Source organism: Bos grunniens, chromosome 5 (genome assembly GCF_055505025.1).
Source record: "Bos grunniens cultivar Pamir isolate PY7600 chromosome 5, Bosgru_T2T1.0, whole genome shotgun sequence".
Taxonomy (NCBI): Eukaryota; Metazoa; Chordata; class Mammalia; order Artiodactyla; family Bovidae; genus Bos; species Bos grunniens.
In genome coordinates this window covers 84,507,274-84,526,045 of record NC_141169.1, presented here as the reverse complement: position 1 = coordinate 84,526,045, position 18,772 = coordinate 84,507,274, and the positions used below count along the sequence as shown (strand labels likewise).

The window sequence follows — 18,772 nt, the reverse complement described above, 5'->3', positions numbered from 1 at the left end:
ATATTTAAATAAAAATATTCCTGACTCCAAATCTATGTTCTTTTGCCTCTGGGCAGAGGAAACAGCACAGCAAAACTAGAGATGAAAGCAATGCCCTGCTGGGGAACTGTCAATTCTTCTGGTATGGTCAGGAGGGAACACTCGGAAACGAACATGAAATAGTACGCTTGGCACAAACCCTGAAAAGTTTTACACACAAAGCTAAGGAGTCTGCAGTTTATTCTGAAGGCTTCTGAGTGGAGCCTAGCATACTGGGTGCTGTTCTTTAAGTAATTTCTGGTGGCAGGATTTAGAGGAAGACTGTGAGAGAAGAGGAGAGGGTGGGAGTCCAGGGGGTCAGGGCACGGGAGGAGGCATGTAACGGAGGGAAATTGGTTGTCTTTCATCACCATTAGATCCTACTCTCTAAGCATTATAGTCCATTCGTGTGGTTTCAACCAGCATCACGCTGATGATTTCTCAATCTTTATTCCCAGTACCGACCTTTTTTCTCAACTTTAGATTTTATTTCCAGCTGCCTCTTGGATAACTTTATAGGCATGTCAAACTCAACTCATCAAAGATTTATGTTTCTAGCCCTTCGTCTCTTCTGTTAATGAAGTCCCTGTCCACCAAGGAACCTGACGCTGCCCTCAGACTCATGTACTAACTCTGCACACGTCCTGTGGTCACCCTGACTTCCTTACTATTCTCCAAACACACCAAATCCTTTGAAAACCCTATGCCTCTATCTAGTCTCTTTCCCACTTTATAGGAATTCCTTTTCCAAGAGCCAGCTCAACCACTGGCACCACTCTGACTCCCTTGGTTGATCCTTTCAGTGTCTTTCTGCAAAACTTGTCTGTTTCTACTGATTCCTTAGGCTCTACTACTTTATTGTCTGATTTATGCTTTGTATTACCGGCACCTGGCATAGCAATTGGAAAACAGTTGACATTCAACTAAAGTTGACAGAATAATTGAATATATGAATAAGAGATTGAAGAGGACTCACAAATGAAAACTGAAGAGGGCCTGATGTCCAATTAGAGGTATAGATTTAGTAGGAATGAAGTATGACTCTGACTTTTCTGACTTGGATGAGTGAGTTTAAGGTAATATCAACAAATCAAGAGGAAAAAAATAGAAGGAAGAGATTTTAAAGGGAGGATATGTTTGATATGGGATGGGTGGCACTTAAGATGCCTATAGAAAAATTAATGTTGGGATGCTAGGTAGGAAGCTGGGAACTCCAAAAAAGCATTCAAGATGTAACTCTACTAGTTCAAGGATCAATGACATAAAACAACAATGAAAGCCAGAGCACTGGATGAGATGACTAAAAAAGAAAGAAAGGATGGGTAAGAAGAGTTCTGTGTGCCCAATACAAACTTTTCGGGAAAAAAGGAGAAGACTACACTTATGCTGTGTTTCCCACCCAGTACGACTACGGTAAGGGCACATATCCACTCAGTAGCCAGGCATTCCTATTCCTCTTCTCTGCTCTATTTTTCTCCTAGACCTTGTCATAATTTGACAGTCTATGTATGTTAGAAAATAAGCTCCATGATGACAGTGCTTTTTGTCTGGTTTTGTTCACTGCAAGATCCTACTACACTGTGGATATAAGTATTGAACAAATAGGTGAATGAATGACTTTCATGCATAAGTATAGAGAATAAGAGAATAAAACAATGCCTAACATATAAGAGAATAAAATCACGCATAAGGTACAGAGAAGGAATTAACACACCAAGAGAAGAACACAGATGCTTTCCTAACAAAATAACCTTTATTTCCTATTAAAGCATCTAGACAGACGTTTAATTCCAGGAATCTGACTCTCCTTATGATAGGAATTCTGACCTTCCTCCTTTTTGTTATTATGTTGCTCTTCAGCCTCTAGTAATTCAAAATTAAGTTAACGTGGACAACAGAGCCAAACTGTTTCCATGCTTGCTGCTTCAGTTCTGTCACGTGTTCATCACCACCCTATCATGACTGCCTTCTGGATCCCTAGCAATTGTTTTCTGAATCATAACTGATACACCTGGTCATGTCTTCAAGGCTTAGAAGTCCCATCTGCTCTCACTGCCTGTCACAGTACCTACCTCTTCTGCAAACGCTACTATGAGTATCCTTGGAATATTCCTAGAGCCAATTCCTACTGTGGAAAATCCCTTTTCTGTTATTTGATACCATATTCCCCTCTGGATCACAATTTAATACCAGACTGTTCCAAGAACCATTTCTAGATTAAACACAACTATTTTATAGCCTGCTAATACAACCCCCAAATATCCCATATGTTTAAATCACTCTTGAAGATATATTATTATAATATATATGGTATATATTTGGGCTTCCCTGATAGCTCAGTTGGTAAAGAATCTGCCTGCAATGCAGGAGACCTCGGTTTGATTCCTGGGTTGGGAAGATCCCCTGGAGAAGGGAACGGCTGCCCACCCCAGTCTTCTGGCCTGGAGAATGCCATGGACTGTATAGTTCATGGGGTCGAAAAGAATCAGACATGACTGAGCCACTCTCACTTTCAGTGGTATATATTAGATCTTATATGTAATAAGTGATTCCAGGAATGAATACATATCTAGATATACATGATCATAACACTTTATACATATTTCTGCCTTTTGAGGGCAGAGGATAAAGAACCCTTAAGCTACTGAGGTCACAGGGATTAGCAGCTATAAGAACTTGGAAACACTTTTCAATATTTAAGTTTCTAGTTTAAATGTTCACACTAAATTTGTTCTACTTTACAAAACAGTTGTTCCGATATAAAAAAATACTATTTAAATTTGCTGTCTGGTTAACTTACCTAAATGGCCTCTCAAATATTTGAATAAATATGAAGTTTCTGAAAAATACATTACATTGATCTAATACTTCTTGATGTGTGTGTGTGTTAGTTGCTCAGTTGTGTTCGACTCTTTGTGACCCCATGGACTGTAGCCTGCCAGGCTCCTCTGTCCATGGAATTCTCTAGAGAAGAATACTGGAGTGGGTTGCCAGTTCCTTCCTCCAGGGGAACTTCCCAACCCAAGGATTGAACCTGGGTCTCCCACACTGCAGGCAGATTCTTTACCATTTGAGCCAGGGAAGCCAATACTTCTTGATATCTCACACTATATATCCCTGTGGATATGTGTATGCCACAGAAACTATACCCTACATGTAACAAAATTTGGAATAACTTGGAATCAGTGAAATTAAGGTTTTTGTCTACAGTATATAATAACTTAGGACCTACTTGCTTTATTTTCCTTTATAAGCAATAAGCCACATAAGTATAGAGACAATGTTAATTTGGAGGTGACTAATTGGATAGTCATTCATCAAGCAAATATTTATGAATAATTCCCAATACATACTGAGTTGGCCAAAAAGTTCGTTGGGAGTTTTCCATTACATCTTACAGAAAAACTTGAATGAACTTTTTGGCCAACCCAATAACTGGAATCATAAAAATGGATAAGATGTAGATGTTGATCTCCTAAAGAAGAGAAGTTATCATGTATTGAAAGCTTACTTTCAGCTAAGCACTGACTTAGGGATTTTTATATACAAGATTTCATTTATAGCCACCACAACCCCCAAACATGGCAGCATATTCTTCACTTTCAAGGTGAAAGAAGACTTGGCTAAGATCACAAAGCCAGGATGGGGAACCACTGTAGACCCACATATATCTGACTGTAAAGTTCATTTAGTTTCAATAATATGGCAATGCATAGTATCCAACAGAGGAGATAAGACTATGGAAAACGTGCATAGTACCCTAGAGCTAATCGTGATTGAAAAATTTAGGAGTGAATGTGTTTGCTGGTCTGGTCTGATTAGTTCTCTGGTCTGATTAGTAAGACCAGAGAAAGCTGAACTCATGCAATAACGATTTTACATCTGGGTCTCAGAGAGAGGGTGGTTGTTCAATAGCCTAGGAGTTTGGGCATTCTAAACAGAAACACCATAACTGAGAACACAGGGAAAGAAAGAGTTAAAGATGAGTAATCAGTTGAACCAGACCTAGAGCTATAAATGGGAGAACAGTGGAAGGAAAGACAGGCAAAAAAAGAAGAGGCCCAATTGTGAGCATCCTACATGCCAGGAAAATCAGAGTTTTTGAGTTATAGTCTGTACAATGCTATTGATGGTCTTTTGAATAAGGAAATGATGAGCTCAATGTGGAAAATTTTGTCTGGCAGCACTGAATAGGTCATTTGGGGGTATGAGCCAGGGTAAGCCTGAAAAACCAAGGTGTGGCTGTGGGAATATGTGGAAGGAAGTGAGTGAGATTGTGAAAACAGATTCATTAGCACGTGGTAAGTAGTGCATCTGAAAGAGGAAAAAGGAGATGCTTAGAATGATGGAGAAGTTGCCAGCCCAGTAGGCTGTCATTAATTGCAATATGGAAGTCAGGATAAGCTGCTGGGTTAGAGGAAGGAGATGGAGAGGCGTGATGTACTGGTTCACAGACATGGTAAAATTGGCTGCCAGGAAGTCATACCTTTTAAAATGTCAATCAACCATGGAAAACAAAGGATGAAAGTTTGGAGAGAGGCTGGAGCCTTGGCTACATATTTGGCAATAAACTGCATAGAGCAGTGTTAAAGAGGTCAGCACAGGGAAGACACAAGGAGTCAATGATAAAATCATGGGCTGGGAGAAAGTCTGAGACCTTGTGATGGACCCAGAGAATGTGCAACCTGAGCTAGAAGAAAAGGTCAGCAGGAAATTCATGATGAGGTTTGAGACAAACACTTCAATTTGGGGAAGAAGCTTAATGTGATATTTTAAGGAATTTATAGGTTACACGCTTTTTGATCACTTTGAAAAGCCAGAGAGGACTTTGATATTGAAGGAAAAGCTCAGAGGAGCAGGAATGGGGGTGAAGTGATGCACTTATTTTGCTGTTCATGCTTGTTCTTGTTAGAATAGGGGAGACAGGATCATGCCTTAGAATGAGGTTCACATTCTACTGACAGGTTTTTCCCAAAGAGCCCATGTTTCGGAGGCAGGGTTCTGACACAACAGTCATTGTGATTGTGAAGAAAAAGGCTTTGAGGAAGCAGGGTGAATGCAAGACCACGAGACACAGGAAACTCTTCAAAGGCAGTTATCTTTCTTCCTCTGTGAGGCTCACCCTTCTGTTAATATATAATAACTCTCTTCTCAAATCCCCCAATTATTGTACGACATCTTCCTGATGCCATGTCAATCTTGCATTCCTCCATCTAATCTAGACATATAAAGAGAAGACTCTTTTTCGTGTCATTTCCTTCCAGCAAGTCCCTCCCCAGCACTGTGCAATCTGGTCCCTGCCCTTATCCGCGTGGAAACTCCTAAGATTCCAAAACCTCCTAAACAAGAAATTCAAAGGCTGTGTTTCAGTTCATGTTACTGGCCTTCTCTGCTTGGGCACAGTTGACAATCTATTATATTCCCCCCAAGGCTACATTCTCCTTTCACCTTCACATGCCACCTGTGCCTGGCTGTGCTCACACCGTTCATACTGGATAGTTCTTGTGTGTACGTGATCCCCTTTCTCTTTCAGCTTTTCAATGCCGATGTTTTCCACTTGAATCCCATTGTCTCCTCTTCTTACTTACAAGCCTTTCTCCACACTCCAGCTTTTTCTATCCCATTCAGGCTGAGGACTCCCCAATACTGTCTCCTTTTCTGAGGCTCAGGCATATATCTTCACCTCTGTGCTGGGTGTATCCCACTGGGGTGTTCAGTTGTTGTTCAGTCACTCAGTCACGTCCAACTTTTTGCGACCCCGTGGACTGCAGCATGCCAGGGTTCCTTGTCCTTCACCATCTCCCAGGGCCTGCTCAAACTCATGTCCCTTGAGTCAGTGACGTCATCCAACCATCTCATCCTCTGTCGTCCCCTTCTCCTCCTGCCTGCAATCTTTCCCAGCATCAGGGTCTTTTCCAATGAAAAGACCATCGGCTCTTCCCATCAGGTGGCCAAAGTATTAGAGCTTCAGCATCAGTCCTTCCAATGGATATTCAGGGTTGATTTCCTTTAGGATTGACTGGTTTAATCTCCTTGCAGTCCAAGGGACTCTCAAGAGCCTTCTCCAACACCACAGTTTGAAAGAATCATTTCTTCAGCACTCAGCCTTCTTTATGGTCCAACTTAGTACACACCTCATTTTCAGTACTTTCAAAGCCAAATTCAGCCTATGCCTACCTAAAATTGTTTTTCTTCTTCCATTCTCAGACTCAACTTTTGGTACTACCATCTACCCAGGCACTCACATTTTTTCATATCCATTACAAACCACTGAGATTTAAGGATTCTGTGTGTGCTTATGCACGCTCAATCATGTTCTACTCTTTGTGACCCCATGGACTGTAGCCCACCAGGCTCCTCTGTCCATGGGATTTTCCAGGAAGAATACTGGAGTGGGTTGTCATTTCCTCCTCCAGGGCATATTCCAACCCAAGGACTGAACTTGCATCTCTTGCATCTCCTGCACTGGCAGGCAGAGTCTACCTCTCCAATATTTACTCTGTCCATTACCCTGAATACTGCCATCGGTACCTATCCTGAATCAAGGTTTCTTTACCTCTTATGGACAATGGCAATAAACTTCTACCTGGTTCCTCTGCCTCCCAATTGTTTCCCAATGAACAACTTCCCATAGCTGCCCAGTGATTGAAAATAATAATTACACCCTGTATCTTCTACTTAAAATTCTATAATGATTCACCATCTTCACCACCTATAATAAAAGCATAAGGATAAAGTCCAAACTTTTTAATATAAGAGGTCACGCATAGCCTGGGCAGTCTCTTTTGCTGGCATACCCTGCTCTGAAACTTTCACTTTAGCAACACCAAACTATAAAATGAAGATTCTTTTCATCTGTTTATAGGAAATGAAGATTCTTTTCATCTGTTCTCCTCTCCACGCCTTTCCTTATGCTAGCCACTCTGCTTCTACCCACTTTCATATGGCTCTCTCCTTTCCATCTTTTACCATCAGCTCCATCACCATCTCTTCCAGGAAACTTTTCCTAACTTTCTCATCTGCCCTCTACTAAAGACCAATGAAATGTTAACAACCTTTAAACTTATCTATCATTTCCCTTAATGCATTAGACAGCAATGGTTTTTTTTTTTTCTTTTCTGTATTTCACAATAGATTGTGGATACCCTGGAGACGGGCATGTTGAATTTGTGCTTGTTTCCTTGGAAGACAGCTCATTATTACAGGTTAACATCTGGCACACTTCCACCTGTTGGAGTGATGTTGGGAACGCTTGGATGAGCCATTCAGGGAAAAGAGACAGGTGACAGAAGGTGAATTGAGGAAGGAAAGGGATTATTGAGGGTGCAGTTTAAGTTACATAGAATAAAGGTTATCTACTATATAATGAATGTTGAAGCCCTTATACTTATTTTGTGACTTCAGCTCAATATGGAAAAATAGATGTTGAGTATCACCAGGAGTTGGTGGTTATTCAAGGAGGGGAAAGGGGGACTTCTCTGGCAGTCCAGTGGTTAAGACTGTGTTTCCACTTCAGGGGGCTTGGATCCAACCATTGGTTGGGGAATAATATTCCGCATGTCACATGGTGCAGCAGGCCAAAAAAAAAAAGAAAAAAAGAAAGAAAGCAAAACTACATCCATGTTATAGCTTCTATAAAAGAAAAGGAGGGGAAAGGATCCTAGGGTGACTAAGCCAGCTATAGAGACAACTAAAACCAGAAAGGGCTGAGGTCTATGAAGCAGAGGGTACAGCCAAAGGACATAATGAGGATGAAAGCAAGGTTGGGTGGGTCTGAGAGAGGAAGAGGAAAAGCACAGGGTGTGAGAGATGGGGAGAGAGAGACAGAAACTGGGAGAAAGCACAACTCAGAATCGAAGACAAAGTGCTGCCAGGGAGTAAGAAGTTCAAGCTGCTGGAAAACTCATCTGTGGATTCATAATCTAACAGAATAAAATAAAAATCATTCTATTGTTTAATCAATATGTTATTGTGATGAAAAATCTGTTTGCCAGTTGGTGGAACCTTCTGGCATTTTGCAACACATGCTATAGTTAGAGAATCATACAAATGGCAGAAATAATGACAAGAGAGCTTTGGGGTGTGATTCTTCTATTTCTGGAAGCAGAGTATCCCGGTCCAATGCTCAGTTACATAATCTGAATTTTGTCCAGCTTTCATTTTGAAATAATTTTTCCCAAGGCATGACAAACAAAAAATCCTTCCATCCCCTCCTTTCTACTGGGCAGTTTCTTTCAATCTTATTTTAGTATCTTGAGAACACTTACCACAGATGAAGCAGGTGGTCTTTAGAATTTCTTCTTTTTTCTGTTTTTCACTTCTGAGATCAGCAAAAGTATCAATGATAACCCCAAAAATCAAGTTCAGAACGATAATGATGACAATGAAATAAAAAAGAAGGTCATAAACCACACGAGCAGCAAACAAGGGCTCCTGAAATCAAACATTTTAAAAACATTAAAAAAAACCTTCTATCATGTATGTATACAAACTCACATTTTCAATGCATGTTGATTTAGCATATTGTCTAGCAGAAAGTATATATTCAATAACTGTTTGCTCAATGACTATAAATAGTATTCCAAGTTAGAAAAAAATAAGACCCACTTTTTATCTTCATTTACTTTATAAGTTTTGTGAGGAAAACTTTCCAGTCTGTCCCTAGACTCCTTCCATGCACTTTTACTCTTCTTCTCCAAAGGAAGGATTTATCATGTATTAAAAATCACTTTACATGTAATTATGCTACATGCATTTTGGTGCAGTAGGCTCCTATCCCAGGAGCTACCCAGAAGGTAAACAAATGCCATTTCCAAAGGTCAAAGAGACTGGAAATTTGAGTATCATCTAACGGTCTGTCCATTTCTGAAGGAGATTTTGCTCTTGGCCTTATAGGGTCAAGTACATTCAACTCAAGCATATTTCTACTTGATAAATGTTATTAAAATATACATTAGAGATCAGATAATCTAGGTGTTTAATAGATGAAGAAACATGAGATGGATGGACAACGTGATGTGGCTGGCCAGTTAGAGGATTGAACTTGTTCAAGCTCCCAGTGGGGGACTTGAGATGCTGCCACCAACGAGAAGTTTTTCAGCCTTGCCGTTTTAATATATGAAATCCTGTTAGAATCCATTCAGATTGGATATTCCTTGTGGACAAATAATGGAGGTTGTCCCTATTCAGAGGCAAAGAGTAAATCTCCATGCTTGCAAAAACTGAGAGACAAGAGACAGCCTGGTTTCTGTTATTTATGTAACAATCAAACTCCTCCATAAAGTCAGAAGTCATGATTTTGTTGCTGTCATACAATATACAGTTCAAAGTTGGTAAGATGTCATGACCTACTAACATATATAGATTTTTAGGACATTTGCTATTTCTATGGAATTCTATTATACAATGGGTTGCTTTCAAGAGCTACCATTATATTTTTATAGCAAACAACATAAAATGGAGTACCCTATAAACAAAAACTGGGTTGTAAATGCTGTTAAGAAAGGCTAACAAAAAGATCATGTGCTCCGTGAAAAACTATTTTTCTCCAGCTTACATCTTTTGATGGTCTTCTCAGCACGTCGCCCACGCCTCCACCATTCCTGAGGCCCTGGTTCAGGACGGTCACAATGCACATTAGAAGAGTGTCACATGTCCTTTCAATCCCATCTTCATATTCCTCATCAGCTATAAAAACACAAAGTCAAACTGTACAGCAAACTCACGTCTTTGAACACTCTTTTTGACATCTAAAGATCTATTTCTTCATAACTGTGCCAGGACACACTTTCTTGAAGTCATATATTAATAATACACATTCTATATGGCATCCCAAGACTGACATAGACTGATAAAGCCACATGTGTAATATCCCCAAATCACTTTTTCTTCCATCCGTGGAAAATGACAGAATGAAAAGGATGAAATATAAGAAAGTTACTGTTCATTGGGCATTGTCGTGGTGTGGGGGGACTTCCATAAAACCTTCTGAAAACAATCAACTCACCCAGGGGAAAGAATGTGTAAAAGAAAGCTAGGCGAGCCCAGCTTCAAACTCTACTCTGTTCCAGAACTGGGACTTGGGCAAGTTATTAACCTCAGTGTACTCATCTGTAAAATGGGGAAATCGTTTAAGGATTAAACTCTTTGGAGGGTTGTTTAAGGATTTTATTTAAGGTATGTAAAAGACTTGGCACAGAGATTGGCATACCCATAGTAAGTGCTTGCAAGTTGAGGGCAGATATTATTTCATTTCTTTGGTAAGTGACTACACTTTCTGAATGGCTAGCACAGTGCTACAACGCATTGATGTGAACAATTTGTTTCATGTGAATAATTTACTTTATGTGAATGTGTTTATGTGAACATGTGCATGCTAAGTCACTTCAGACGTGTCTGACTCTTTGTGACTCTATGGAGACCATAGCCCGCCAGGCTCCTCTGTCCATGGGACTCTTCAGGTATGAATATGGGAGTGGGTTGCCAAGTCCTCCTCCAGATGTGAAAATATTTAGGGACAAATAGAGAGAGGAAAAAAATTACTATGTGACAGAAAAATTCCTAGTTTTATTTTTTTAAAGATAAAATTACTAAAATTGGTAGTAATCTCTCAGTCACTTAAAATAATAAAAAGTTCACACAAGTTGGGAATTAGAATCAAGATGTCTTAAATTGAGAAGTGAGAAGAAATGTATTTTTCTTGTTAGATTAAAAAACCATAATGGTGCTGAATTTTGGAATTATGTAGCCAGTCTGCATGTTATGGTGTGAGTGTAAAAATCACCACTACCAAAGGGAAAAGAATCCTTCTAATTTTGTGTACATGATCCATTATAGTTTCTTTGGTACTTTGTTATGAAAGGCTGGCTTTCTTCTTGTAAGCTGACTTTAACATCACATGGATGGCGGATCTGGTATTTTCCCTTTACTCAGAGTTGTTTCTTTCTAAAACATGCACCTCAGGGTATATGCCCAGTAGCAGGATTGCTGGGTCATATGATAGTTTTATTCCTAGTTTTTTAAGGAACCTCCATACTGTTCTCCATAGTGGAATACCAGTTCATTTGTTTTTTTAAATCAGTTACATAGTGAAATTCAAAATCAGAAAGATGAGGGGAAAAATACATAGTAAAATATTCTGAAGTGGAACTGATGGAAAAATATGACTCCCTTGAAAAATCAAATGTTTTCATACCCCACTGCTCACCATTTATTCTAATTCTGACCTATCTAGTGGTTAAGAAAAATCCATAACATACAGAATCCCGGATTTATTAATAGTGTTGATTAGGAACAATAAATAAATTTGCTTTGAACAGCAAAAAATAAAAATAAAAAAAGCAGAACATACACCTTGAGAGAAGGGCGGAAGTCAGAGGTGGGCAAGCACTAAATGCGGCATTGAAGATACTGGCAGAGCCTGCGCTGGACCGTGAACCTCAGAGGTGAGCATCAAGGCATATTCTGACTTAGAAAGTAGAAGAAATGAAACTGCTTTTGGAGACAGACTAGATGTGGAGGAGGGGAAGCTTGTGGTGACAGCCGTCAGAGCAGCAGAAGAGACAAGCAAGGCAGAGAAGACAGAGAGAAAGCTCAGTGTGCGAAGTGCTTGGCTAGGTCCCGGTGCCTGGTGGTGGTGATGGCAAGAGGCATGTGAAGAAAACAGTTAGAAACATGTAAAAGAGGTAAAGGAAATTTTGAAGAGAAATATGGTTTTCCAGCAGTGCCATCTTGTGTAGTATGTCTTATGCTACTTTGCCACGGTTAGACTTTCAAATAATTTTCTATCTAGTGGCATTTATTTATCTAATCAGCAACTGCCTGATCATACGACACCAGTGTTTACTAAAGACTTATTACATGTAGGTTAATCAGTTCACAGAAGCTACAGGAAAGTGCGCCCATTTCTCCCCAATAATTGAGAAGTGAGGTTGTTTGTTCTTTGGGAGGTGAGCCAGTACAATCCACACGCAACTCACGTGATTAGCCATTGTGAAGTAAAATAGATTGGCCGCCAACACATGAGGAGAACTGGCTTCCTGTGTGACATGCAAACAAAGGCAGAGTGCCCAGGTCAGGGTCAATGCCAGCAAAAGCCCAGTCCACTCACTTCATAACTAGTGCATAAGCATGCTGATTTCACATAGCAGGCTCTGTGAGTGTGGATAATAAGTTTCTACCTTTATGAGATGGATCTTTTCACGATTTGTTGAGCCAAGCTCCCAGGCATTCAGGCTGAGAGCCAGGCCCTGAGTCATGGTGAACTCACCTAAGTAAATGCCACCTGGTGGAGACTTACCTACATAACCAGCTGGCTTTCCCCATGCCAAGCCTGCCTCATTTCACTTCATCAAGAGCCCCTGGGCTAGGCACTGGAAATATAGGTGAGAAGATGAAAGTGTTGCAACCCCCAGGAAACTCATGGTCCTCTAGGAAACACAGGTCAGCATACGAACAAAGGCAAGGCCTGGGTACCAAGGAAGCAGGATAGATATGCATCTCATGGGCGGGGGCGTCAGGGACAGCATCCTGGAGAAGGTGGCACCTGGGTTGACTACTGAAAGAGGGGCATCCTTCGTCAATAAGATGAATGAAGACATACCAGGCACATAAAATGGGATGAGCAAAGGCAAACAGGCATGAAAGTATCTGGAGTGTTTGCGGAATGACACATGGATTGGGATGGCTGGGCTTTGGGACTGCCCTAGTGGTTCAGTGGTTAAGACTCCGTACGGTCAATGGAAGGGATGTGGTTTCCATTCCTGATTGCAGAGCTAAGATTAACATGCTGCTAGTGCAGCCCACCCCCCAAAAAACATAGTAGACCAGGAATGGCTGGGCCTTTGGGGTATACAGATGAATATGGGAGCTGTAAGAAGAGAAGCAGGTAGGGGCCAGATTACTGCAAGAATCATACACCCAGGTGAAGAGTTTAAACTTTATCCAGAAAGCTATGAGGAGGCACTGGAGAATTTCATACAGAAGGAAGGTGATTTACCATCTAGTTGGCAAAATAGTATGAGATAAAACATGGACTTAAATAACCAGACAAATTAACACATGATAAAAGCTACACGAGTGGCACAAAGAGATCAAAACAGAGTGAGAACTTTTAATAATAAGGATAATGAGAGGGGAGCCCTTTTAATTAATGCAGATACTGAGTTTGCCGTGACTATTCAATAGAGTAAGACAGCAGGAGATTGGCATTTCACAAGGCATGGACAGAGAGCCCCAGAGTTAAGAAAAAAAAAATTTGCTTAAAAATGAATAGCAGTATGTAGAGGAGTGTAAGATATGGCTGGAGATAAACTGGGAGCTCTCTGAAAGCTCTAAGGAGTTTGGATTTTAGCTGGCAGGCAATGGAGGATTGTGGCGATCTTAAGTTGGGGTAGGGGAGAAAATATTCAAAGCAGTGATTTCTGACAAGTGGTCTTAGCAGTGATATAGTGGGTGAACTGAAGAGGAGAGAATGACTAGATGTAGGAAGACCACTTAGGAGGCAGTTGCAATAATTCAGGCATGAAGTGCTATGAGTCTGAATTGGAGTAATGGCTGTGAGAATAAACAGGATGAAAGAACAGGAACTAGGGGGACTTGATAGGAAGGAGATGGCAATGCTAAGCACCAGACTGAAGCTTCCAGCCAGCGGTCACTTGGGAAAGGATGGTCTCATTAAACACAGAAACAGAAACTTTGGGAGGAGGAATTGGATGCTTGTGTTTTGATGAAGACAAGGGAAGAATCTAAGAGGATCTTTGTTTATGGGATATGAAAATGAGAAAACATTTTAAAAGGCTAGAGAGGACAAGAGAGCTATGATGTACTGTGATTCAAAATTAAGGAAGACACTAATTTAAAGATGAAGAGAATAACAAAAAACATCAAAATTACACAAGGGTCAAAGGCAAGGAGAAAGAAGAAAAGGTCACTGGATTTAACAATTAGGTCATCAGGAAACAATAGGAAGATGGCAAATAGTGGAAGAGAAGAGAGTTGATTCAGAAATTGAAGGAGAGAGTGTACATCAATTGTTTTTAGAGAAAAAGTTGGTACTGCAAGGGAAGAGATTAACAGGATACTAGTTTGGGGGGAGGGGAATAAGCGAATGCTAAAGAAGATTCAATTAAGACCCAAAAGTGTTTATAAGAAAAAAGAGACTAGATGGTAATAAGGAAAAGATTCCAGTTATAAGAACAATGATCGAACTAATGATGGCAAAGGGGGAATGATGAAAAACAGAGATGGTTCTAAAGGAAGTGAGAGGACATAGTTGTTTACATGCAGAAAGGAAAACTTAATGGAAATAGACTTTCACGTGGATACATTTTAAGAACTAAGTATATTCATGTAAGTAACTTAGAACACTGCTTGGCGTGTATTTAGGGTGTAATAAATTCTAGGTATCATAATTAGCAATCTTATTGATAGATGGCTGTCAAATCTCATGCAAAGCTATACTTTTAATACAATCAACAAATTCTGTACTTGAATAATATGAGGTTAAATTATCCTCATTTTCAGTTTAGTAGTATTATGAAGGATTTTTTAAAATTCCTAATAGGAATGTTTCATATGAGAAAAGAAATAAAAATATATCCTATTGACTCTGAAATAATTCCCCTGATCTGAGGTGTTAGTCTGTAAATTTTTTTAATACTGGACATGCTTGAATAAGAGTGTTTACTAATGCCATTTTTCTGCTGTAACAATTATTTCTTTTTTATGGTTTCTTGGAAAGCAACAGATTGCCATTGAGATATATTTGAAACTATGAGTACAATTGAGAACTTCATGTGTGTTGGCCTTGAACTTTAATCACAATCAACTCAATATGGAATTGCTGATTTAAAAAAACTATTAGGGAAAAAAAAATGAAAACATTGGACACCCAGTAGGAAGACAAAATGTAAAGCAATATAAAGACTGACTGGTTTCTGCTATTCATCAGTCTTTTTTATTACAGTAAAATACCAGAATATATTCAATGTGAATAACCCATAGATGTTGGACATCTGTTAACTTCCTCTTTTTCCTGTCTATTCAAATGATTTGAACTTAGAAAATAATTACAATATATGTCATATATAGGGCTTCCTTGGTGGCTCAGGAGTAAGGAATCTGCCTGCAATGCAGGAGCTGCAGGAGATGTGAGTCGTTTCCTAGGTCAGGAGGATTCCCTGGAGGAGAGCATGGCAACCCACTCCAGTATTCTTGCCTGGAAAATTTCATGGACAGAGGGGACTGGCAGGCCACAGTCCATAGGTTGCACAGAGTTGGACATTACTGAAGAGGCTTTAACACCCACACACGCATATTATATATATAATATGCATATGCACATGCTCAGTCATGTCCAGCTCTTGCCTCAAAAAAATCTTACTTTTTTAGAAAATCAGTTTTTTTTTTTTTTTAAAGAGAATATTTTTTTTTCCAGGAAGTCAGGGAGGTCTGCAGCAAATAAAAGGTTTTTTGTTTCTTTATTCAACCACAGTTGGTTGCCAGCTGCCACAAGGATTTGCTGCCTCTGGGACAATGACCCTACCCACGTTCGTGGAGCTTCCCCAGGAGCTGGCAGCTCAGCCTCCCACTCCCCGCGAGGCTTGTTATCATGCTTCTGTGTGTGTCCGGGTCTTTTGTAATGTGGACCTGCTGTCCACTAGGTGACAAACCAAAACCTTCACAAATGCACACTAGGGCTTGCAAATTAAAATTTCATCCTGGTCTTAAACACATAGCAAAGTTATTTTTAAATCTAAGTGACACATGCTGGACAACAAACCCCAGGTTCTAGCTTTCATTCTACTTTTGCAGTTAAACACATGTGGCCAAAATTTCAAGGTGGCCAGGGCTCCAAGATCAAATCCATTTTCAATCAAATGGATTTCATCACTTACCATGTCAAATGTAAAAAGGGCACAGAAGGAAAAGGAGATTAATACAAGCTTTCCTGTAGCTTTTAATACTCATTTAGGAATGATCCCTAATGATGAACAGCTATGGCCACCAACTCTATCTCCCACCAGCCTCTCTATCACACCTCCAGTGCTGAAATCCCTGCAGGATTCTTTCCTCCCTACTCTGGGAGCTTCCCTTGCAAAATCATACCCTGCTTTCCCTACAACTTCTAGCTCAGGTCCAGCCTAAAAAAATGGAGACTCTGCCCCTGGGGTGCTATGCCTGGAAGAACTGTCCCCATCTGTCCATAGGGAAACAGGAAGTTCTGTTCTCTGTATAATGTAGTAGGTAAAAGTGACGGGTTATAGTGGTATTGTGGGAAATCTTTTATTCATGTGCATTCAGAGCTATAATATAAACCAGTATCCAAACAGGATTTATGACAGAACAGGGTTTCTCAGTCTTAATACTATTGACATTTGTGCTGTGTTCAGTTGTGCCCAACTCTTTGCGACCACATGGATTGGAGCTACCAGGCTCCTCTGTCCATGGAATTTTCCAGGCAAGAAAGAATACTGGATTGGGTTGCCATTTCCTCTTCTAGAGGATCTTCCTGACCCAGGGATCGAACCCACTTCTGCTGCATCTTCTGCACTGGCAGATGGATTGTTTACCACTGTACATTGGCACAGGGGGCTGGAAAATTCTTTGCTGTGGGGACTGTCTTGCGCATTGCAGGATACTTAGTAGCATCTCTGGTCCCTACCCTCTAAATGCCAGTAGGACTCTTCCCAGAGTCATGGCCACCAGAAATGTCTCCAGACATTGCCAAGCATCCTCAGGCCAGGGGGACAGGTGAGAGCATTAACTCCAGTTGATAAACACATAAGAGAGAAGATTTATTTTTTAAGAAATTGCCTCAGAAGACAATATGCATAAAGAAAATCTAAGCACTCTTAGGGGAAAGGCAATATGGTAGGCAGAATTATAACAATCTCTAAATTTTGGCTAGGAAATAAATAATTTGTAGAGATTAATCCTTTAATTAGGAGGTGATAAAATTTAGAAGGCTGGAACATAGGCCTTGAATCAGAGATCTAAATTGATTTACTAGCTGTGATCTTACTGAATGGCTCTGTCCTTCAGTGTTTCTACCTATAATATGAGGATAGTTAGTAGCATTTTTCTATCCTTGAACATGCCTCAAGGCCTTCATTTATGCAGTTCCCTGAGTCTAGATGGCTTTTTCTTCCTCTTGGCCTGACTGGCCCCCTTTATCCTCCAAATCTCAGTGTAAATAATCCCTCCTCAGAAGGGCTTCTCTGATTGTCAACAGCCAGGCTCTCTTGTGATTACCTATCATAGCACCATACATAGTTCCATATTTTGCAACTTTGCTTCCCTCACTATTTTATAAATTCCATAATGTCCAGGATTATCTTTTATTCAATGGCTGGCCCATAATAGAGACTCAACAAATGTTGTTGTATGGATAAATGAATGAATACACAAGGTTTTCATAATTATTAATATATCACTGTCATCACAGAGGATCTGTACTGATTTGGCTTAATTTCTAATTTACAAAAACACTTCATTGTGTTAAATGTTAAGGTCAAAATATCACATTTAGTGAGAATATGTGAAACAATGACACCAGAATACCTGGCTGAGCATCTACAACAAGGCCTGGGGAACTGACAAAAGCCTGAAATTCGCAGACTTGCACAGAGCTGGACAGCCACATCCTGGGATGTGTGCGCCCATGTATGACCTGGAGGACCTCATTCTTGGCAAGTGGGCTCCCACGGCTCTCACACTGCACCTTAGAGCTTCTGGATGCTGAGTGGTGGACAAGCACCACTGATGCTCAGCTGCTGTGCTGGGTCAGCCTCCCTTATAAACTCTGGCAGGAGGAACACCAGTTTCTTTGTTGGTTTACTGACAAACCAATATTTTCCTCTTAAAATCAAACCACTGTTTCAGTATATTTGTTTTTTAAAAAAGGAAAAAAAAATTTTTTTTTTCCTTTTCATAAAGGGAATTAACCTTGAATACTCACTGGAAGGACTGATACTGAAACTGAAGTTCTAATAATTAGGCTATCTGATGCAAACAGCCCAATCATTGGAAAAGACCCTGATGCTGGGAAAGATTGAAGGCAGAAGGAGAAGAGGGCAACAGAGGATGAGATGGTTGGATGGCATCACATTCTATGGACATGAACTTGGGCAAACTCTGAGAAATGGTGAGGGATAGAGAGATGTGGCCTGCTGCAGTCCATGAGGTCACAAAGAGCTGGACACGACTTGGCAACTGAATAGCAACAGTAACAAGGCAGGAATACTACTGGCATTTAGAGGGTAGGGACCAGAGATGCTACTAAGTATCCTGCAATGCGCAAGACAGTCCCCACAGCAAAGAATTTTCCAGCCCCCTGTGCCAATGTACAGTGGTAAACAATCCATCTGCCAGTGCAGAAGATGCAGCAGAAGTGGGTTCGATCCCTGGGTCAGGAAGATCCTCTAGAAGAGGAAATGGCAACCCAAGCCAGTATTCTTTCTTGCCTGGCCACTCTACTTGAGATCATGTTGTTAAAATACTTTTGCTAACAAGAAAGTAAATTTTTTAACATACTTGTTTTCGTATTCGGTCAAGGAGAAAGAACGTTGAATTGAAGAAGTAACAAGTACTTAAGACAATAAATTGATGTTCAAGGTAGCCGAAAGATCCCAAGAGCGATTTAAATTTAGCCAGCTACTTAAACTAGGTCTACATCTTTGAAATAGCTGTCTGTGATTTTTTTGAATCATGGATAATGGCAAGAGAAGAGAAACATCTACAGACCTGAACTTGA

At 40.3% G+C, this 18,772-nt stretch overlaps 1 protein-coding gene across 3 annotated transcripts in view; it reads right to left on the bottom strand.

Annotated features, from left to right (window-relative positions):
* The window catches only part of ITPR2 (inositol 1,4,5-trisphosphate receptor type 2), a 586,442-nt gene that overhangs the window by 71,373 nt on the left and 496,297 nt on the right, over positions 1–18,772 (bottom strand). For all 3 annotated transcript variants that reach the window (XM_086401652.1, XM_086401653.1, XM_086401654.1), the window contains 2 exons: positions 9,575–9,705; positions 8,286–8,451 (listed from right to left, as the gene is read on the bottom strand). In XM_086401652.1, the coding sequence (XP_086257778.1) occupies positions 8,286–8,451; positions 9,575–9,705 (297 nt within the window). The remainder of the gene's footprint in view (positions 1–8,285; positions 8,452–9,574; positions 9,706–18,772) is intronic.